At 52.6% G+C, this 21906-nt stretch overlaps 2 protein-coding genes across 22 annotated transcripts in view; one reads left to right on the plus strand and one right to left on the minus strand.

Moving 5' to 3' along the window:
* Nucleotides 1–11106, plus strand: part of Pkd1 (polycystin 1, transient receptor potential channel interacting) — a 51179-nt gene extending 40073 nt beyond the window's left edge. For 5 of the 9 annotated variants that reach the window (XM_027424935.2, XM_027424938.2, XM_027424936.2 and 2 more), the window contains exons 29-46: nt 3–213; nt 298–424; nt 869–982; nt 1070–1122; nt 1544–1728; nt 1819–1912; nt 4474–4592; nt 4670–4872; nt 4944–5138; nt 5573–5712; nt 6310–6422; nt 7843–7984; nt 8105–8230; nt 8443–8617; nt 8730–9020; nt 9102–9236; nt 9316–9621; nt 9716–11106. In XM_027424935.2, coding sequence (XP_027280736.1) covers nt 3–213; nt 298–424; nt 869–982; nt 1070–1122; nt 1544–1728; nt 1819–1912; nt 4474–4592; nt 4670–4872; nt 4944–5138; nt 5573–5712; nt 6310–6422; nt 7843–7984; nt 8105–8230; nt 8443–8617; nt 8730–9020; nt 9102–9236; nt 9316–9621; nt 9716–10183 — 3197 coding nt within the window. In that variant the 3' untranslated portion in view covers nt 10184–11106. The remainder of the gene's footprint in view (nt 1–2; nt 214–297; nt 425–868; nt 983–1069; nt 1123–1543; nt 1729–1818; nt 1913–4473; nt 4593–4669; nt 4873–4943; nt 5139–5572; nt 5713–6309; nt 6423–7842; nt 7985–8104; nt 8231–8442; nt 8618–8729; nt 9021–9101; nt 9237–9315; nt 9622–9715) is intronic. The other 4 variants (XM_027424937.2, XM_027424940.2, XM_027424941.2 and 1 more) reach the window with 2 other exon arrangements.
* A 4-nt stretch (nt 11107–11110) lies between these two features.
* Nucleotides 11111–21906, minus strand: part of Tsc2 (TSC complex subunit 2) — a 36998-nt gene continuing 26202 nt past the window's right edge. For 5 of the 13 annotated variants that reach the window (XM_027424944.2, XM_035447852.1, XM_027424947.2 and 2 more), the window contains 17 exons: nt 20816–20944; nt 19415–19579; nt 19067–19219; nt 18862–18974; nt 18168–18380; nt 17377–17580; nt 16738–16806; nt 15596–15726; nt 14784–15274; nt 14441–14516; nt 14166–14252; nt 13145–13331; nt 12828–12967; nt 11843–11921; nt 11686–11777; nt 11494–11592; nt 11111–11406 (listed from right to left, as the gene is read on the minus strand). In XM_027424944.2, the coding sequence (XP_027280745.1) occupies nt 11242–11406; nt 11494–11592; nt 11686–11777; nt 11843–11921; nt 12828–12967; nt 13145–13331; nt 14166–14252; nt 14441–14516; nt 14784–15274; nt 15596–15726; nt 16738–16806; nt 17377–17580; nt 18168–18380; nt 18862–18974; nt 19067–19219; nt 19415–19579; nt 20816–20944 (2593 nt within the window). In that variant the 3' untranslated portion in view covers nt 11111–11241. The remainder of the gene's footprint in view (nt 11407–11493; nt 11593–11685; nt 11778–11842; nt 11922–12827; nt 12968–13144; nt 13332–14165; nt 14253–14440; nt 14517–14783; nt 15275–15595; nt 15727–16737; nt 16807–17376; nt 17581–18167; nt 18381–18861; nt 18975–19066; nt 19220–19414; nt 19580–20815; nt 20945–21906) is intronic. The other 8 variants (XM_027424950.2, XM_027424948.2, XM_027424955.2 and 5 more) reach the window with 6 other exon arrangements.

The raw sequence follows: 21906 nt of genomic DNA on the forward strand, positions 1-21906 counted from the left end.
AGATGAAGCTGCCCTGTGGCAGTTCCAGCGCCTCCTAGTGGCCGAACTGCAGAGAGGCTTCTTTGACAAGCACATCTGGCTCTCCATATGGGACAGGCCACCTCGTAGCCGCTTCACTCGAGTTCAGAGGGTTACCTGCTGTATTCTCCTCCTCTGCCTGTTCCTGGCTGCCAATGCTGTGTGGTATGGGGTCGTGGGAGATACCACATACAGGTGGGTCCCGTGAGGTTTGCTGCCCCCTGGCTGACTTCCTTCCAGTCTTCTCCCTAACCCACCTTGTCTTCTCTGTCACCTCAGCATGGGGCCTGTATCCAATCTGATCCCACCAAGTGTTGACACAGTTGCTATTGGCCTTGTGTCCAGTGTTATAGTCTACCCTGTCTACTTGGCTGTCCTGTTCCTCTTCCGGATGTCACGGAGTAAGGTGGGCTGAGCAAGGGACTCAGAGCTTTGAGGTGGACTATGGTTTGTGTTGTTTGGTGTAGCAGCCAAAGGAAAAATCCAGAAACCAAAAGTGATCCCTTGAAAGGGTAGACAGAACTGATAAGCCATCAGCTAGATGGACCAAAGAGAAAGAGATTCAAATTAGCAAACCATGAATTAGAGGAGACATCTTGAAATAGATGGGGCTTGGAAGCAAATTCCATGAGTAACTATACATCAGTGGGTTAAGAGATCTAGAAGAAACAGTTGATTGCTAGAAAGACACAAATTCAAAACCAATTCAGAAAGAATTCAAGTGGTCCCTGGAGCTAGTAAAGAGCCCAAGTTGATCATTTAGAATCATCACAAAGAAAAGCCAGGCCAGTGGCTTCCTGCCTAATTCTACCACTCACTGAAGACTGACGTCACTCTTGTTTCCTCACAGGTATCTGGTGAGCAAAACTCCACACCCACAGGGCAGCAGGCTCTAGATGTTGACAGCTGCCTGGACCCATCTGTGCTAGACAGCTCCCTTCTCACACTCTCTGGCCTCACAGAGGTGAGTGAATGCTCCCCAGGGGCTCAGGGCAGGGTGGGCTGTCACTTGTGCTGCTGCAGACCACACTGAGGCACTCTCCCCTCTCAGCAGGCCCTCACTGGGCAAGTGAAGAATGACTTCTTTCTGGAAGACGCTAAAAGGTGAGACTGCCTAGAGAGCCTCAGAGCTTTGGCCTGAGTCAGCAGACATACCTGGCAGGCCATGTTAGGTTGTTGAGCTATGTGTCCTCATCCTATTTTGGCTGTCTCTGGGTGTTGTCATATCCTGTCCCAGGAGTGGGGCTGCTCCAAAGCTGGTGTGTGCCTGTGTATGCTTCTTCCCATGCTTGTGTAACTAGGCTTGGGTCAGGTACATATAACAATGTCTATGTTGCCTGACAGTGGTGGTGCACGCCTTTAATCTCAGCACTCAGAAGGCAGAGGCAGGTGGATCTCTGTGAGTTCGAGGGCAGCCTGATCTACTGAGAAAGTTCCAGGACAGCCTCCAAAGCTACAGAGAAACCCTGTCTTGAAAACCGAAACAAACAAACAAACAAAAAAACAATGTCTATGTTTCCCACAGCCTGGTGTGCTGGCCATCCAGTGAGGGCACTCTCAGTTGGCCAGACCTGCTTAGTGACCCATCTGTGGTGAGCAGCACACTGCAGCAGTTGTCACAGAATAGGCCTGGTTGCATGTTGGGTCCTGAGGAAGATGGTGTCTCTCTGGTTAGCCCTTCCTTGCCTGCTAAATACTTGTCAGCATCAGGTGAGCCAGAAATGGGAAGGAATGATTTCCAAGCTCTTAAGAGAACACAAGTTAATGTCATACCACTTCAACACTTCTTGTTTCCTCTAGATGAAGACCTGATCCAGCAGGTCCTGGCTGATGGATCCAGCAACTTAGTTCCAACCCAGGATGCCCTCATAGAGACAGACCTGCTTACTAGCCTGTGAGTGCCTGGCATGGTTGTAAGGAGGTAGGGTGTTCGTGGTGGTTGTGTAGTGGGACCCTGTATCTGCCTCAGGAAGCTGAGGGTATCCTGGCTGCCCTGTTGCCAAGTGTGTATTGTGCCTGTGTTGCTTGACTGCTCTGAGCCTCCACTTTCCACCTGTAGAAGGGAGTTCATGGGATCCCCAGGGGCCCAGCACATCATCCCTTTAGGGAAGTGGCAGAAGAATGGGACATTTGACAAATGGAGAGGCAACCAGTATATACCTCAGGGGCTTGGTCTACGAAGAAATTTTTTTTTTTTTTTGAGGCATAGCCATGCAGGAATTTTGATTTGGAATCAAAACTGAAAAATCATGGAAAAGTTTTTAAATATCTCATTTTCATTTTGAGACTACTTTGACTCAGTGCTCTCTTTTTGCCATCATTCTTTAACAAATACTCAACTGCTTCTTTCCAAATGCAGGGATGAGTGTGTTCCCAGATGCACCTTCCATACCATGCCTTTTCTGCCTGGACCTTTGCTAGGGCCTGCTCTATAGCCACTCTGTACCTCCTCTGCAGTTCTGCTCTCCTGGCACCTCGATTTCCTACTGTATGACCTATTACCTTGTATTCGGTGCTTAAAAGGACAGTAGGTACACTGGCCAGGCTGTTGGCAGACTCACTGCAGGGCTGCTGGCTATTGCTAGCTAATACTCCACAGGAGTATATGTTCTTCCAGCGCAAGGAAGAAGCCACATCTTTTATTATCAACTTATTAGTAGCCCACTGTTGGTTCTACAGACATCTTCTCAGTTACTCTGGAAGGGAACCACACAGGGGTATAGTACCAGGGGAAGCATTGTTGGGCGCCATTTTAAAGGTGGCCTCCCACGTTGGTGCAGTCCTGATACCATGCAGAGCTAAGAAATAGGTCCTTCTCCGCCACTCAGCATACCACTTCCCCAACTTCTGTCGCCTGCATCTGCTGCTCTCTCTGCCCAGGGTCCTCTTTCCCAAAGAGATGTTTCGTTTGTCCCTTCCTTCATGACTTTGCTCTGATGTGACTTGAACAGAGCTCGTCTTTACCTGGTATGGATACAATGAAGTCTCATAACATATACCTGAGTGTGTACTCACATGCTACGCCTTTCCAGACCCTCCCTGTTCCCAAAACGCTGACCATTTCTGCTAGTGAGGCGTACACTGAGTGCAGAGACTTTGTTCTTTTCACTGTCAAGCACTCATAATGTCCAGCAGTGCCTGCCATCTGTGGACCAACACAGGGTAACTGATTGTATAGTGACAGGCACAGCTTACTAATGCAGCTGAATCGGAAGAAAACCTGGTGCTCTGTGCTATGCATCTTTTTTTTATTATTATTTTTTAAAAAGATTTTATTTATTTATTATGTATACAGTCTTCTGCCTGCATGCCAGCAGAGGGCGCCAGATCTCATTCAAGGTGGTTGTGAGCCACCATGGGATTGAACTCGGGACCTCTGGAAGAACAATCAGTGCTCTTAACTGCTGAGCCATCTCTCCAGTCCCTGTGCTGTGCATCTTAACAATGTTTGTCTCCACATACATTCTGTAGACAGCTACACATTGACTAGTAAGAACTATTAATGTGCCCATTCCTTATTACATTGGGAATGCTGATATTAAATTCCTCAATTTTCAAACTCTTCGATAAATGCTTTGTAACTTATGTTCAGCAAAGTCAATTCAAAGGAAAAAACATTTCCAGTTATTTGCTCTTCTATGAGTTCTTGCCTGATAAACCCACATGCTTTTGCTCATTATGTGGCACAGATTCCAGAGACACCTGGCAAGGCTCAGGGGCAAGTTCACACTTGGTGTATACCATGCATTTAAAAGCCCTTGGAGGGGCTGGAGAGATGGCTCAGAGGTTAAGAGCACCGACTGCTCTTCCAGAGGTCCTGAGTTCAATTCCCAGCAACCATATGGTGGCTCACAACCATCTATAATGAGATCTGGTGCCCTCTTCTTGTGTGCAAATATACACGGAAGCAGAATGTTGTACACATAATAAATAAAATATTAAAAAAAAAAAGCCCTTGGAGTACAGGAAGCACCAATAAACTTGCCCCTCAGACAGTACGGCAGTCTTCCTTTTGCTCTCTTAGCCTTGCTTCCTTGTTTGTTTGTTTGGTTTTGAGACAGGGTCTCACTGTGTATTCCCAGTTGGCCTAGAACTCGCTGTGTAGATCAGACTGGCCTCTTTTAAAGCACAACCCCAAAGGAATGTGCATCTCTATAACATTCTACAAGGTCCTGTGTGGCTCATATGAGATTGGAGAAGAGCTTCTGTGTCATGCCAGGACAGAACGTCTAAGATAAGGACTTAGTAGTCCCTTAGTTGGGCCCTGGGCAGTGGGTATATGTACAGGAAGCAAGGACAATGACCATGGTGTCATATGCATGCCCCGTACCCTATCAGCCTGGTTCAAGACTCTTAAGATGCTAAAGGACCTGCTCCCAGATAAATGCAGACTGATACCACTGCCTCTTCTTCCTGGGCGGACGCACAAAACTCATAGCCCTGCCTTGTGCCCAGGTCCAGTGTTCCTGGGGAGAAAACAGAAACACTGATGTTACAGACACTGGGGGAGAAGAGGCCACCCAGCATGGGCCTGACTTGGGAGCAGCCCTCAGTGACAAGGCTCTCCAGGACAGGTATGATCACACAGATCAGGACATCCCTCCCAGGTCCTCCTGGGCTTGCAGCCACACGGCTGTCTCTTTGTCTCCAGGACTGGTGGAAGGTCTTCGGAAACGACTGCTGCCTGCCTGGTGTGCCCCCCTGGCCCATGGGCTCAGCCTGCTCTTGGTAGCAGTGGCTGTTGCGGTCTCGGGGTGGATTGGTGCCAGCTTCCCCCCCAGCGTGAGTGTCATGTGGCTTCTCTCAAGCAGCTCCAGCTTCCTGGCCTCATTTCTTGGCTGGGAGCCCCTTAAGGTGAGAGAGCTCCTAGAGGGGAAAGGGTCTGCCGGTCTCATGCTTGCCAGCTGATTCCACTGCCACCCCAGGTCCTGCTGGAAGCCCTTTACTTCTCACTGATAGCCAAACGGCTACATCCTGATGAAGATGACACTCTGGTAGAAAGCCCAGCTGTAACACCTGTAAGTGAACGTGTGCCCCGTGTGCGGCCCCCCCATGGTTTTGCACTCTTCTTGGCAAAAGAGGAAGCCCGCAAGGTCAAAAAGCTTCATGACATGTTGAAGGTGAGTTCTGGCCACAGATAACCTGTACTCGTCTCCTGTTTGTTCCACTCCTGACCTCCAGTGGGCATTCTCGGCTTTGTAGCTCCTACCCTTGTGTCTGTCACCTGCTGCCTCCATTTGTTATTGCACGTCTCAAGTTTCTGCTTTCACCTGACTTTGAGGGCACTGGGCACAGCTGTTCTAGTTCTCAGAGCCTATGTGTCTGGGGTTCTCTGTGTATCTCTGGCTGTCCTGGAACTCACTCCATAGACCAGGCTAGCCACAAACTTGGAAATCCACCTGCTTCTACCTCCCGAGTGCTAGGATTAAAGGTGTGCACCACTACTGCCCTGAACCAATGGGTAGTCTTGATCTGCCAGGCACCAATGGGTAGCCTTGCTCTGGCCCTATGGGATGGGACCAGCTGATCAGAGCCATCTATCCCTGTCCTGCAGAGCCTCTTGGTGTACATGCTTTTCTTACTGGTGACGCTCCTGGCCAACTATGGGGATGCTTCCTGCCATGGTCATGCCTATCGCCTGCAGAGTGCCATCAAGCAGGAGCTGGATAGCCAAGCCTTTCTGGCCATCACCCGGTAGGGACACTCAGGACACACATATCCATGCATTGGGCCAGGGTGGCACTGGTACCTACCAAGGCCCATATTTGTTTTGTCTTTAATTCAGCCCAGCCTCTAGGGAACATTTGGAAATATTTAGAGTCAAAGGTATCCTATAGTTTATGAGCCACATGTAACCCAGAGTAACTGTGAATGAATCCCAACACAAAATCCTAAATTTGCTGTTTAAAGCATGAGATATTGTTTGTTTTATAACTCAGTTGAACTATGCAGACAACGTAATCACAATGTCATACAAAATGAACCTGTAAAATGTTCTTGAAACCTGTAGGCTGTGGGTTAGAAACCCCTGTGTGGTCCAGAAAAACTAAAAGATTATATATCCCTGATCTAGATACTTGTTTGATTGTCAGGATCACTGGGGTATCCAGTGGGTAGAGAATTGGGACATAGCTTAGTCTTCTGTGGCACACAGCACAATATCGGGACAGAATTATCAGGACAGCAATCCAAGCATAGGGAATATGGGCCCAGCATTATCCCTGAGACTGCTGCAGCAGCACCTCCTGGGCCTTGACAGCCTTGACCTCTGTGACTGATGTTTGCTGACAGGTCTGATGAATTCTGGCCATGGATGTCGCATGTCTTCTTGCCCTATGTCCACGGAAACCAATCTAGTCCTGAGCTGGGACCCCCACGGTTGCGGCAGGTGCGGCTGGAGGAAGGTGAGCTGAGGAAGGCAGTCTGCGCTTGCTGCTCTATTCCTTCCATTGCCACCTGCTGCTGAGCCATTTGAACTCTGCTCAACTATATGACCTTTGTTCTTTAGTTTCTTTCATTGCCTTTCTATAAGTGATAGTAATAATGTTTGCTTTGTGGGTTGCTTGTAACAAAATCGCAATCATTTGATTTTACCAATAAAGACTCTGGAGCCGGATGCTAAGGTGAAAGCATGCTAGCTCAGAGAAACAGAGAAAGCACCCAGCTGATCCTCCTCAGCTGACGACTCACTTCTCTCTCTCTCCCTCCACTGTCTCAAAACCCCCTCAAATTCAAATGTCCCTCTTGTCACTTCCTATGCCTCTCTCTCCATCTTCCCGAAACCCTCCCTCTTTCTCTCCATGTTTTTTTTTCTTCTTTTTCTTCCCCTTCCCCCCACAAGGTTTCTCTACATAGCTTTGTAGACCAGGCTGGCTTCGAATTCAGAGATGCACAGCCCAGTTCATGGTTTTTTCTTTCTTTTTCTTTTTTTTAAAAAAGATTTTATTTATTATGTATACAATATTCTGCTTCCATGTACATCTGCACACCAGAAGAGGGCACCAGATCTCATAATGGATGGTTGTGGGCCACCATGTGGTTGCTGGGAATTGAACCCAGGACCTCTGGAAGAGCAGTCAGTGCTCTTAACCTCTGAGCCATCTCTCCAGCCCCTCATGGTTTTTTCTTTCTTTTTTTTTTTTTTTTTTTTTTTTTTTTTTTTTTTTTTTTTGGTTTTTCGAGACAGGGTTTCTCTGTGTAGCTTTGGAGTCTATCCTGGCACTCGATCTGTAGACCAGGCTGGCCTCGAACTCACAGAGATCCGCCTGCCTCTGCCTCCCGAGTGCTGGGATTAAAGGCGTGCACCACCAATGCCCGGCTGGTTTTTTCTTAATAGTCCTAAATTTACGGGGCATTGGTGGTGCTCGCCTTTGATCCCAGCACTGGGGAGGCAGAAGCAGGCAGATCTCTGTGAGTTTGGGACCAGCCTTGTCTACAGAGTTTCAGGACAGCCTCCAAAGCCACAGAGAAACCCTGTCTCGAAAAACAAAACAAAACAAAAATTCCTAAATTCACTTCCTATCAACTGGTTGCTTGCTCTGCCTCTTGATTTATGGTTGACTTTATTTAACCCTGTTTACAGTATTCAAGCAGAAAGCTCTTGGATTAAAGGTGTGTGCTGGGGCTGTCACACCACAACTAGAAACAGGTTTTTCCTCTAAATAACACAATCTCAGGGTTCACAGTGTGATTAAATATCCTGCAAAATGGGTGGCTGGGAGGATTCAGGGAGGTCTATAGCACAGGAGCTCAGCTAAGGTGAACAGTGAGTGAGTCACCCATTGCACTACAGTATGTCCTGAGCCCTGGTCTTCTGCTTTCTAGCATTCTGTCCAGATCCTTCCAGCTCAGAGCACATGTGTTCAGCTGCAGGAAGCTTGAGCACCAGTGACTATGGCATTGGCTGGCAGAGTGTGGCTCAAAATGGCTCTGAGACATGGGCCTACTCTGCACCTGACTTGCTGGGGTGAGTAGAGCAAGGTTAAGACCCTCCCTGGGTGATGAAGTTCTTCAGAGGATCTGAAGAGCCCTCTTGTGGACATGCTCTCAGGGCTGGGGAGTTTTCAATACTGCCCTGTCTCCACAGCGCCTGGTACTGGGGCTACTGTGCAGTGTATGACAGTGGGGGCTATGTACAGGAGCTAGGCCTGACTCTGGAGGAGAGCCGTGCACGGCTGACCTTCCTGCAGCTACACAACTGGCTTGACAGCAGGTGGGTGCTAAGAGAAAAGTGAGCAGGAAACTAGCTCCTTTTGCAGGCCTCTGAGCCTCACTCTTAGCCAGCTGTCCCCTACGTAGCCCAGAATCCCCCATGGCCCTCCCTCCCAGGCCTATGTAACTGGCCAAATACAGTTGCCACTTCCCATCTTGCATCCTGTGCTCCTGCACACCTGGCCCCTCCTGTTGACAGCACCTTCCATGCAGGAGCCGCGCAGTGTTTGTGGAACTCACCCGCTACAGCCCTGCTGTGGGGCTACACGCTGCTGTTACTCTGCGCCTTGAGTTCCCTGTAGCAGGCCATGCACTGGCTGCCTTCAGTGTCCGCCCGTTTGCATTACAGCGACTCAGCACTGGCCTGTCACTGCCACTACTCACCTCGGTATGCCCTTCCACTTGACATCTGTCCTCAGAATCCTGATCATGCCCCCACAGGAGTCTGGACACATCCCTGCCACTCTTGACCATGCCCCTCACAAACACCCCTCCCTCAGGTGTGCTTGCTGCTATTTGCCCTGTACTTCTCCGTGGCTGAGGTACATACCTGGCGCAGAGAGGGGTGTGCCCGCACAGCACAGCCTGATGCCTGGGCACAGTGGCTACTGGTGACATTGACGGCAGCCTCAGGGCTGGTTCGCCTGGCCCAACTGGGCATTGCTGATCGCCAGTGGACCCATTTTGTGCATGACCATCCACGCCACTTTACTAGCTTCGACCAAGTGGCTCAGCTGGGCTCTGTGGCCCGAGGGCTGGCAGCCTCACTACTCTTCCTGCTCTTGATCAAGGTAAGGTCCAGAGGGCTGATGTATGACTAGGATCAGACCCCAGGGCCTGGGGAAAGCTGACAAACTGGTTTTTGCTCGCAGGCTGCCCAGCAACTGCGGTTCGTGCGCCAGTGGTCAGTTTTTGGCAAGACATTGTACCGGGCCTTGCCAGAGCTCATGGGAGCCACCTTGGGCCTGGTGGTGCTTGGTGTGGCCTATGCTCAGATGGCTGTTCTGGTAGGTTGCTGCTCTGGGGTGTGCCAGGGAAGGCCCAGAGTGACCAGGGTGTGCCTTTACTTGTGTCTCTTTCCCATAGCTTATTTCCTCTGGTGCTGACACACTCCACAACATGGCCCGAGCCTTCCTGGTGCTGTGTCCTGGGGCCAGGGTCCCTACCCTGTGCCCTTCTGAGTCCTGTTACCTGACCCCTCTGCTATGTGTGGGACTTTGGGCTCTGCGGATGTGGGGTGCCCTAAGGTTAGGGGCTGTCCTCCTGCGATGGCGGTACCATGCCCTGCGTGGGGAGCTCTACCGCCCAGCCTGGGAGCCCCAAGACTACGAGATGGTAGAGCTTTTTCTGCGTAGACTTCGGCTCTGGATGGGCTTCAGCAAGGTTAAGGAGGTGGGTACGGCCCAGTGGGGGGGAGAGGGACACACCCTGGGTCTCGAGAGCCCAGGGTGCAGCCGGACTGACCGAGCCCCTGTGCCGCCCCCAGTTCCGCCACAAAGTCCGGTTTGAAGGAATGGAACCACTGCCTTCCCGCTCATCCAGGGGCTCCAAGTCATCCCCAGTTGAACCTCCACCCAGCGCAGGCTCAGATGCTTCACACCCTTCCACCTCATCCAGCCAGCCAGATGGGCTGAGCGCAGGCTTGGGTCGCTCGGCTTTGAGGCTGGAACCAGAGCCCTCACGCCTGCATGCTGTGTTTGAAACCCTGCTTGTCCAATTTGACCGGCTCAATCAGGCCACAGAGGACGTCTACCAGCTGGAACAACAACTTCAGAGCCTTCGAGGCCATGGACACAGCAGACCTTCTCTCTTACCTTCCCCTGGATGCTTCCCAGGCCCTCAGACAGCTCTGCCCAGCCACCTTGCTAGGGCCAGTCAGGGGCTAGACCAGACAGTAGGCCCCAGCAGGGCATCCCTGCGGTCTAACAACAAGGTCCATCCCAGCAGCACTTAGGCCCTAGCCATTGCCTCTCCTGGAAAGGCCTATGATTTCACACTGGCTTCTCTGAGTCAGAGCCAGGGTGGACACCACTCAGTATTACCTTCTGCTACCCTCAAGGTTGAGCCAGGCAGAATGGCTGCATACAAGTTCCTTAGGGTACAGGTATTATGGCCTTACCTGTTTTGCCTATGGGCTTCAGCACTTTAAAAAGGCTGTGTAGCCAGCCAGGACCTAGGTCCCCTCCCCACAGGAGGATATAGCAGTATTGGACCAAGTGAGTACCCAGCCTCCAAGATGCTAATTTATTTCCCAAGTCCTCAGGTACAGCAGGCTGTGCCCAGCTCTACCCCTAGGCGGCCATCTCCCCTTGCTAAAGATCTAAGCTTGAGGGAGGGCTAAGCTACACTTCCCTGTCCATCCCCTAAGTTATTACCTCTCTGACTGTTTGTGCAGCTTACTTGCCTTTAGCCGCCATCCCTTTGTATGTCCACCATCAATAATTTATATGGGGTTAAAATGTATATATTTTTGTATGTCACTATTTTTCACTTGGGCTGAAGGGCCTAGTGGCTGAAGTTACCCATGGTAGGGGTGCAGGGGAAGCTGCAGCCATTTACTGGATCCGAGTCTGGCCTTGGGCAGGTGCTGGATGGTATTGGGACCACCGTGGCCTAATTTTCCTCCCTTGTCTGGGGCCAGGCAGTACCCAGATCTGCTGGTATCAGGTCTGAGCAAGACCAGGACTACTGTGGGTTGAAAGATGCCAAGAAGTTATTGGACAAGACCCCCATTGGGGCTGGTCCCCAGGGTGGGGTAAGAGAATGTGTGTGACAGCACCTGCCTGCTTCTGTGGGCTCAGTTGCAGCTCTAGCCTTGATCCTGCCCCAGCCCCACACAGACAAGACAAAGTCAAATAAAGAAGCTGTCTGACTGCTGCTATCTGTGCTTCTCTGAACTCCAGGGCCAGGTGGACATGGCCACAGTTTATTTCGTGTGAGAGTACAGTCAGGTGGTATCAGACAGGGAAGGGCCAGCTGCATGGCTCTGGCACCTCAGGAGCCCAATGGCCCTCATACAAACTCTGTGAAGTCATCCACCGAGGAGATGAGGCGTTTCCGCTGGCCTGTCTCATAGGTGGGTGTGGACTCAGCAGGGGCCTGAGCTGGGGCTTTGGTGTGGGCTGGAGGGTGCATCAGAGGCAAACTTGGGTTTGGATAGTGCACCTCCTCACGGATCTACAGAGAGAGGCTTTGGCAGTGAGCTCGGAAGTTCTGCCCCCACCAGATTCAGCCGTCACATCTCTGAAGCCCCGTCTTCCTTACCCGGTGGCGGAGACGTTTAATATGGCGGAGCCTGGCAATCCACTTGGAGGGATAGATGTCAGTGGGATTGGAGCGGCTGTGGTGTACCTGAGAGGCCATCTGGGGACCCCCAAAGCAGGATGGTGAGTTCCCATCCAGGAGCACCCACACACCCATCTCCTTGCTTGGCCCTAGGTTGCAGCCACCACTCACATTTGCATGTAGGGCCATCTGTCGAGCCACGAAGGACAGGTTTCGGTCGGACACGATCTTGGCCACACTGGTGTCCACAAGGCCTTCCATGTCTGTGGAGACACAGTGCTCATACCGGACTCAGGCCAACTGCTACCCTACCCAATCTGGGCCTCACCTTTCCTGCACTGCAGGGTCAATAGGTTGCATTTGTAGTCCAACGGTGTGATGATCACATGGACAAAGTTGAATTGGCCCTGTCCAGACAAGAGGAAAGTCATCCTGGCACAAGCATGTGCTGAAGGCCACTCTGCTTCACTGCTGTGTCAAGTACACACACACACACACACACACACACACACACACACACACACACACACACACACACACACACACACACACACACACACACACACACACACACACACACACACACACACACACACACACACACACACACTGCTTCACTGCTGTGTCAGGTACACACACACACAAACACATGAACGACAACTCTCCAGACCTTGCTTTTTTTCTCAAGATGGCACTGCTCAAGTGCCCCATCTCTGAGCTGTACCGGCTTTCCCAGCATCCTGCCTCATCTCTCCTCACTCATCCTGGAAGCAGCTGCTGTGGACAGTCTTACCAGACATTACCAAGGACCAGTTATCCCAGATTGTCCCTCTTAAGGCCTTGCTGGGTCCTTTATGGCTTCTGGTACAGTCTACACACTTGTTGCTATGCGTCAGACTTGCCAGCTTGGGCTGTACCAGGCTCTGTCTGACATCCTAATGCCCACAAGTCATAAACATACTAGTGCTGATCCCAAGGGTACTCAAGTGTGTCCAACAAGGACCCTTAGAAACCACTCCAAGTAGACACTATGCTCCTTTTGGGCACTGTACACCCCCACCAGGCACATATTCACCTAGCTACTCCTCAGGAGCATAGCTCATCCTATAGATGAAGAAATAAGTTTTGTAACCATGTGTCCTCGTGTCCCTGACAGCATGTACGTGAGGCTCCCAAGAGGGGCCACCCTCTTAGGGCACTCAAGGCCAATTCAAGATACAGCAGCAAACATTTTTACAGATGGCTTGGCTACTGCTCAGTCTGGTTTTGGGTGACCATTGCCTGGGTATCCAGCACATGGAGATCCCACTCACCTTGATGGTACCCAGCTTGAAGTCCTCACCAGAATCATTATAGATGATAGAAACAAAGTCATTGCCCAGGTGCCGTTTCTTGTCACAGCGGTGCTTGTCTACATCCTTAGTGGGCATCAGGGTGGCAATGTGGAAAACAGCTGTAGGGTGGGTGACACTGGACTGGGTTCCAGGACAGGACATCTCAGGCTGGGCTTAAGGGCCCAGGTTGAGACCTCTGTGTCCCTCCAGATCTCCCTTGTTTTTTCCCCAACAGCTCTTGGTTCCTCTCCCACAAAACAGAGCTTGGAAGCAGGCCAACCCAGAGCAATACACACCTTGCATGATGTCATCATGCCAGCAGTAGGTGAACTGGCCATCCTCACCACACACATCCAATCCACCCAAGTACACCTTGTCTGGCTGGCAGTCCTTGAGCTCAATGAGCCGGCCAAGGCCTGTCAGAAACTCTGTATACCTGTAGGAACCGTGCTCATTTGATAGGATGGCCAGCTCGCTGCTGCTCTGTGGAGAAATCCAGAGGAGAGTAGCATCAGCTCAATAAGCAAGAGTCTGGCAGATTCAGCACTGATGGAAAGCCAGGGTGGCTACACCATCTCACTCCGTAGTCCACGCTCATGCAGCTATCTAATCCACAGGCACCAGTGTCATCTGCCTCTCTCTCTTCTCCACCACATTCAGCTAACAAAATTAACACACCCAGAACCCTAGAACTGCTCAGCAGTCCTGCAACCAAACCCAAGCCTGTTCCTCTCGCTTGGATGGTCATCAACTAACTTCAATATGGCTCTAAATAGCAGCCAGAGGGATACTTTTAAAATTCTGGTGCTAGGCCTGCCAGCAGCAGCACATGCCTTTAATTCCAGCACTTGGGAGGCAGAGGTAGGCAGATCTCAGTGAGTTCAAGACCAGCCTGGTCTACAGAGAAAGTTCCAGGACAGATAGGGCTGTTACACAGAGAAACCCTGTCTCAAAAACAAACAAAAAATGCTGGTGTTAATGGTGACTTCTTGTCTCAAGAGTAGTTCAGGGTCCCCATGTCACTCAGAAGAAAGCACAGCCCATGATAGCCCTCTGCCTCCTGCCACACAGCTGCATTTACTCAGTGGCTCGTCCCAGGGCCTCAGCAGTCTGCTGTTGGAAGCATGTGCCCTGCATCCTCACAGCTCTGCGTATCAACAGGCTGGCGTGTCATCTCATAGCTGTGCCCCTGGTTCAGGGCTCAACAAGCTCCCAGTGCTCTAGCACATCAAAGACCACAGACTGAATTCTGAAGCAGGAGACACCTAGACCCACCACCTGAGACCAAAGGACCTTGTGCTAGCCCCAGGGCCTTACCTGGCCTTCTCCCACATACAGGACGGCAATTTTGTGGGTGTCATAGGATGGGATCTGGTCAAGGAGCTGCACTGACCGCTCGAAGGACTGTAGTCACACAAAGCCTATGTGAGTTCAGAGACTATCCTGCCACCAGCCACCAACCCAGATAACATACCCAGCACTGGTTCTCAGGGTGATTGTCTCCACCCAAACAGAACACATCCTGCTGCCACAAGGGGTAGACCCCCCCCCCTTATGACCCACCCTACAGTGGAGAGAGAAGGCAGGCCTACCTCATTGGGTAGCAGGATGGGCTTATTGGACTCATCACCAAAAAAGGGTGAATGGTAAAGCTGTAGGAACACAAAGCTGCAGAGAAAGCATTGGTCAGGGCAGGGCCAGGATGGAGGCCCCGCTGTGCTCTGCTCTGCCCCGCGTCGCCCCACCCCGTCCCACCTGCACAATGTTAGGACCTAACTCTGGTCAAGAACCCACCCTCCTTATGGCTCCCTCTAGCCACGGGGAAGACACAAGAATCTCCATGTATGCCTATTTTGCCCAGGCAGTGTCTGGGAGCTCCAGCTAAGAAGAAACTGTATCCCTTGGAGTTGGTGGCAATTTGGGATTTGTGCCCACCTAGGGTTGATGCCTGGCACTTTCTCAGCACTGGAGGCCGCAGCTCTGCTCTTGAAGGTATCCCTCTCCACCCTCTTGCCCCTTCGTGATGGGGCTGAATCAGAGATGGTATAGCCTCGGGGCCGGAGGCCATTAGGGGAGCGGGGAGAACTGGAAGGTAGGGGACCTTCAGGTGGGACTGTGACACGGCCTTCTTCACCTGGGGCTGACCAGGTAGCTGCTTCCCCATCCAGGATCCCTGACTGGGACCGGACCTTGGACTCAGGACTCAGTCGTCCAAGGTCAGCCTTGTCCCCTAGGTCTCCAAGGATGTCCTGCAAGGTCTGCAACTCAGGAGAAGAGCTAGATTTGCTCAAGGTCTGCGAGGGTTGGAAGGAGAGGTCCACTGCAGGCCGAGTTCCCTCAGAGGAGATGGCCCGCTCGATAGGGATACCCCCAGCAGCCAACTCCTCCAAGTGGGATTTTTCTTCCTGGCTAGATGCTGAGGATGACTGCAAAGATGATTTGGAAGAAACACTGTTAGAGGCACTCAAGCACCAGGTTCCTCTGGCTCTACCTCCAACCCTCTAGCTGTGTCTGCCATGCTTTCTGGGCCCTTCTCCTGAGCAGAGACGCCAAGAGCCCCATAGACTGAAAAAGTCTCCTCAGATGGGGGGTGAGGCACCCAGATGGCCTGATCATGAGGGGCATGGAGGAAGGACCAGCCATGTCTTAGTCAAGGAGAAGAACTCTCGGGGTCACAGCAAGTTAGTACAGAGCAGGGGTCGGGTGGGAACTATGCCACCTGCCCTAGGCCTTCCCGAGGCACTCACCCTGCTGTAGGTGTCAGGACGCTGGCAGTGCCTGTCTGTACCTAGTGATGACTCAAAATCCTCCAATTCGGGGGGCTCCACTGGCACATAGGCCTCTCCTGGACTTCCCTCCTCATGAACCACGGCAGAGTCTGGGAGGACACAGACAGGGCTGCTTGCTATGTGCTGGGTGGGGCTAGATGCTCATGTGGCCTCTCAACACCAGCTGCTTCCTGCCAGAAGGGCAGCACCCCGCAGAGCTTTCTACCCTTGTCCTGTGGCCGCCACTGCAGCAGGCTGGAGATGGACTCTGAAGGCCTGGGAAGCCCTGGTTCTAATGCCTCCTGCAGGCCAGTAGGCAACAGCTCTGCCCACTCCTGCATCACTAGCAAGGCAGGAAGGAGAGCAGGGCCATTCAAGAAGGGCTCCAGCTTGGGAAGGGTACAGTGTCTGAAGCCAGCTCTGAGACTAGGACTTTGGACCTGAGAAAGAAACTAACAGTATGTACCCATATGCAGATTGGAAACCCACTCTTAAGGCAGAGGCTTCAAGTCTGGTACTTGAGGGAAGAAAGGGATGAAGTCCCCAAGCAGCACTTCCCAGGCCAACATTGGGGCAGGGCGAGGGTAAGAAGCAATCAAAGGTCAGTGCAGCCTGTGGCACCCTCCCCTAGCTCCTGCCCAGACTCCAGCAGCCAGGTATACACTGCCCTTCCAAAGCTGGCTCCTGTACACATGAGAGAATCTGCAGGGCAACCTTCAAGAGCCAGTGGCAAGGAGGTAGGGGCCTTGTCACCAAGGTTGGCCAGCTATGATGGAAGGGAGATGCACAAAACAATCAGACCATCAGTAGCTAGGAAAAGGTCAGCCCCAATAGCTGCTGCCCACAGGGATCCAAGGGACCTACCCAACCTGTCAGCCAGAGGCCACATACACCTCAGAAGCACAGCCCAGCTCAGGACACATGTCAAAGGGTTCCCATGGGCTAAGCACAGGTATCCTACAAGATGTCCTCATGTCAGCCAAGACCCTGCTCCCTAAGGGTGATGACAGGCTCAGCCAGCCATGGAGGGGTGACCAGATGAGGGGTGATGAGAACTGCATCTATGAGGCAGAGTGGTGCTCTGCAGACCACATGGCTCCCTCACAGGGATGTGCCAATACCTGCCCAGGAAACGCTCCTGTGCAGCTGTCCTTGGCAGCTGGGCTGGTACAGGGAGGAGAAAGAAGCCACTGCAAGGTAACCACGCGAGTAGCCTCGTCAGCGGCAGAGACTGCACAAGGCCGAGCAGAGAGGATGGGCATAGCCCCGGGCCTGGAGAGGAGAGAGGGGAGGGCCAGCGGCGGCCAGGGCCGGCACACAGGGCTCCCAGCTCTCCAAACAGCATGCACAGCCTTCGGGAGGTCAGTGCTGGTCAGCTGCCTCAGCCTCCAAATACCATCTATGGCCACATATCCAAGGGCCTAGCTAGGCAGGGTTGGCAGGCAGGCAGGCAGGCAGGCAGGCTCAGGCATCCCACCCCAGGCCCGGGGGATGCTCAGCTGCCAGCAGTGCCTCCTCACCCAGAGCCATGAGCTGCACCCAGAAACTGCCAACTCCAGTAGCATCCTGGTGGTGGCAGCAGGTACCCGTCTCCAAGGAAGAGGGTTTCTTCAGCAGACCTGAGCCTGCTCCTAAACTTTAGGGACCTGAACACTAGTATCTCCCCCAAAGATCCTGACAATTAGGCTTCAGTGGGCGAAACCAGGCTGCCATCAGACAAGGTATCTGGGGTCCAGCACTGCCCATGCTTCTGTGCTTACCTGTGTTAGAGCGTGGGAGAGGTGGTGGCTTGGCTGTGCCAGCTGCTGGCACTGACAGTGACTTGTACAAGGCCGTGTCCCGGTGCTCCTTGAAGCGCTCAGCAGCCATAAGAGCATTGGACAGCTCTTGTAAAGGCATGTTGTTGATGTCCGAGGAGAAGGGGCTGAGTGGGTTCTCCAAGCTCATCAGCCAGCTGGTGTTCCCTGGGGGAAGGTAGTCCCTCAAGCCTCAGGCCTCATAGCCACACCCCATTCCTAGCACCATCTCCAACAGCCTATATCCACTTACACCCTCTGTTGCTCTAGATGAACTGAGGCAAGCCAGGCTCAGACAAACATCAGGGCAGAGGTTCCTGAGACAGCCTGGAAGCCCAGAGCTATGTCCTCCCTGTACCACACCCCTACAGCATCTGAGACTATTCCAGGGCTTGGGGATCTTTGTTAAGCCCTTCCTTGTGACTGTCATGAACCTTGTTGCAAGCTAACTCGTATGCTAAACTCTAACCAGGACCTCAGAAAGTGCCTATGTATGTGGAAATGGTAAAGAAGTGAATGAGGCTAAGTGAGATCACATGGGTGGGCCCAGGCTAAAGACTGGTGTGTATATAAAAAGGAATGGGGCTCAGCCTTGAGGACGAGGAGAAAAGAAATGACAGCCACTCACTTGCAGGCTCAGGAGACCAGCCTCAGAGTAAATGACTCAGTACCCTATGCTTGTTGCTCTGAGTCTACAGCCTGGAAAAGACCATTGCACTCTCTCTTAGGGATCTGTTTGCACCCTTTCTCAGTACCTGTGGGCCTGCGGACCAAGATCTCAGCCCAGCCCTGGGTCAGCAAAGGCACATAGGCTGCCAGATTTGTCGTCTCTGCTTTTGGAAGCTGGGTTCCTGCAGAGGCCTTCTCGGGCTTTGTTGCTGGTGCAGTTTGTGGTCCCAGAGAAGCAGGGCCACCTGAGGTATGGGGAGCTGTAGTGTCCAGGGCACCAACACGAAGGCCATGGCCCCCTAAAGACAAGGGGGTTGAGATTGGTGACCACCTCTTACCCATTATGAAGTACCAAGCACAGTGCAGACCCTTAGGCAGCCTGGAAGCACCTGGCCCATGCCCAAGGAAAGATAGAGTAGGACAGCCCCAGACCCTGGTTTTGGTCCCTTAAGAGTGGTGGCCTCCTGGCCTGAGAGCAGCAAAGGAGACCCAAGGTTTGCCCACTGGACCACAACTCATTCAACTATAGCAGATAAAGCTCTTGGTGAGCCGGGTGGGCTCCAAGTTCTTCAACTGCAGGACCTTACGCCACTGAGAAGCAGAAGCGCCATGCCTCTAAACACAGACAGAGACAAGTAGGCCACAAGGACCATACCCAAGAGCCATCAGGAAGTGGCCAGTCATAAAGCCAGCCTGAGCAGCCTTCTGAACACTGGGCCAAACTGAGAGGCAGCTGAGGGGTAAGGGTATCTGCCAGGAGCTGGCTGGTGAGAAACTCACCTGACATGGAGCGGACCCGGTCCCGGGCCCCACGGGACACCTGCTGCCCAGCCTGGGACTCCAATTTGGCTGGTGCTTCCTTTGTCTGCCTCACACGAACACCAGAATCAGAGCTAAGGACATAAGTTCCCATACACAGTGTCAACCAGGCGTGTTCCCCAGGGTTTTCAGAGTCATGGTGTACACTGAAGGGAGGGACAGTCACCTTGACTCTGGGCCACTTTGCAGATCCCCCGAATCCAGGCCCAGCAGCGATCGGGTGCCAGTCCCCACACTTGTTGTCACAGTGACAAGCTTATTTCCAACCAGCCAGGTTTTGGTCCTACCCCCTGCCAGGAGGAACTCTCCCACAGGGGACCTAAAAGAATAAAAGTGTCTACCTCCCTTGTAAGTCAAAGGGTCAAAGGGAACTCCAGGCTCCTGAAGGCTAGCAGGGTCTCAGGAGCCCAGAGCAGCTGACGTCATGGGCATCCAGTTCAGCTACAGAGGAACAATTGGACAGTTGCCCCTCCCACCTTCAGTGCCCCAGCCCTGTATGTAGTACAGCACACACCTCTTGGGGACTGCAGTGAAGTTGGAGAACACATATCGGGCCATCATGTCCAGACATGTTTCTGTGAGCTCTAAGTGGAGATTCTTCAAGTTGTCATCAGCCTGGGCCATAGAATTCTCATCCGCAGACCCTAGGCTGGCGCTGGTGAGAGATGTCTGTATTCTGCTAGAGGAAGAAACCATACCCAGGTCAGAAGTCAGGGCTAATTGAAGAACCATGCCGAGTCACCTACCACCAGGAGCCAAAGCTCAACGCATGCACGGCCAAGATGGCCTTGCTCAGAAAGCCCACCAGGCCCGGGGTGCAGCGGCCAGTAGAGCTACAACCTCACAAGTCATGTGGACCATGTCAACCCAGAGAGGAAGGGAGATAAGTGCCTTATAGCAAAGCCCCTCTTGTTGGAGCAGAGCTGAGAGACTGGGGAGACAGAACATCCTCAACCCAAAGCACAAGGAGTTAGCCATGGCTGCAACACACAGCTTAAGTCATGCAGACTTAGAGAACACAGGAGGACAGAGCAAGATTGCATTCTGCCCACAGGGCCACCTCCTGTCACGGGTGGGGAGTGGCTGGGCTTTGTAAACTGGGATGACTGCTCAAGTTTCACTCACGCCCCAGGGACCAGAGGAAAGACTTTTGTAGGTTTGATTCTGACATGAGTGCCATAGCTCTTTAGTCACATTTTCCCTATAAGGAATCGGCCAGGAAAAAAGAGTTGGAGAGAGGGATATTACTGAACCCCTCACTGTCCCCAGCTATCAGAGGCCACACTGAGGTGGAAGCCCAAGGCAGACACTAGCAAGGAGCTGGATCTTAGGGTAGTAGAAGCCACATCCAGGTAGGGCTTGAAGGTGAGGGAAAGATGCCCATCATTAGTATAGACAAAACTCAACAGGAAGACGCTAGCGCCTAACCCTGGGGCCCAGCCTCTACTCCCAGGCTGGCCTCTACCCCAGATCCCTATACAAAAGCCTCTAGTTCCCCTTAGAATGAAGCCCAAGAAGGAAGTCTGCCCTACAGAATGTGATGCCAAGCCTAGGAGAGCGCATGTCTGACAACACATACAAGTGCAACTTAGATTTACAAAGCTCTTGCCCTTGCCTTTGAGGTATACGCCTGTGTGGCTGGCACTAGCCTCCCAATTTTCTCAGGGCAGCTCGGATGATGGCCTGAGGAGGCTGTGCAGCCAACTGTGTTAGTACAAGGCTTGGACAGAATGCAACCTTCCCCGGCTTTGCCACCAGGCTCTGTTAGGCTGGGACCAGGTTGTCCTCTAGTTCTGGTCAGGGAGAGCCGCCAGCAGGCGAGGAGGTCATGCATGCAGCCCCATGCACCGCCACCCGGGTGCTCATGGGGCCAAGCTCCAGGGTCTGTGCCCCCCGCCCAACACAGCCCCACTACCTGCGGACCACATGTTCAGACACACTGATGCTGCGGCACCGGAAGGCCTCGGCTGCACAGCTCTCTTTGAATTCTTTCACAGGTGGAGAGTTATTCAGGCCTTGTTTGGGGACTCTGGCTATCCTCAAACTACCGGGCGAGGAAGGAAGCCCCAAGCCCCAGAGAGCCCAGCTCCCGGGAATGGGAGAACAAGCCATTGGAGGGGTGAGGAGGAAAGGTCCCAGGCCACAGGGTCAAGATGGAGAGGTCCCGAGGGTGAGATGAACAAAAGAACCATGCCAAAGGACAGTGAGCAGGGGAAGAAACAGAAAACAAAAATGCATAAAAATACAGCTTGTAAATGCAACTGAGAAAATGTAAGGTTTCACGCATGATACCAAAACAAAGGACATCAGTGCAGATTAAATGTGTGTGGATTGCCCCGCACGGCAGATTCCAGGCTATGCTGACCAGACATCCGTGCCTACCCCAAATAGAGGCCTTTGAGGCCAGGCCCTGGAACTCACTGTGGAAAGAGGCTAGTTCTCAACGCAAGGCCCAAAAGCCCCTAAGAGGAGGCGGCTCTGGCCAATGATGGCCAAGTGGACATTGTTCATCCCCAGCCATGAAGCTTGAATACAGGTGCACTGGAAAGTGCCGTATCCCACCCAGGGAGAGCTGAGACAGCCCGCAGGAAGCGGGGCAGGCAGGGCAGCAGGGCAATGAGGTGCAAACGAGAACAATGAGGACTAGCACAGCTCTGCTTTCAGATTTGGCACAAGCAGCTGTGATGGTGAAGAGCGTGTCCCTGATGAGCAAGCTCTGGAGGAAGAGGGTGGCTCTGGCTGAAAGCAGGGCTAACCAGAGACCACGAGCCAAGGAGTCCTCCCTGGCTAGGCCCAAGTCACAGCTGCCATGATACATTCTTTTACTCCTCTCCCAGTGCAGTGAGACCCAGCCCTATGCATCTTGATCTCCTCACCCAGAGAAGTCAGGATGCTGGCACATGGGTTCCAAGGAACTGCAGACTATAAGTCAGCCTAGCAAATGGGAGGTACTAACAACCTCTGTAGGTCCGACCCAAGGGCATCTCAGGCCCAGGTCACCATGCA

Source organism: Cricetulus griseus, chromosome 7 (genome assembly GCF_003668045.3).
Source record: "Cricetulus griseus strain 17A/GY chromosome 7, alternate assembly CriGri-PICRH-1.0, whole genome shotgun sequence".
NCBI lineage: Eukaryota > Metazoa > Chordata > Mammalia > Rodentia > Cricetidae > Cricetulus > Cricetulus griseus.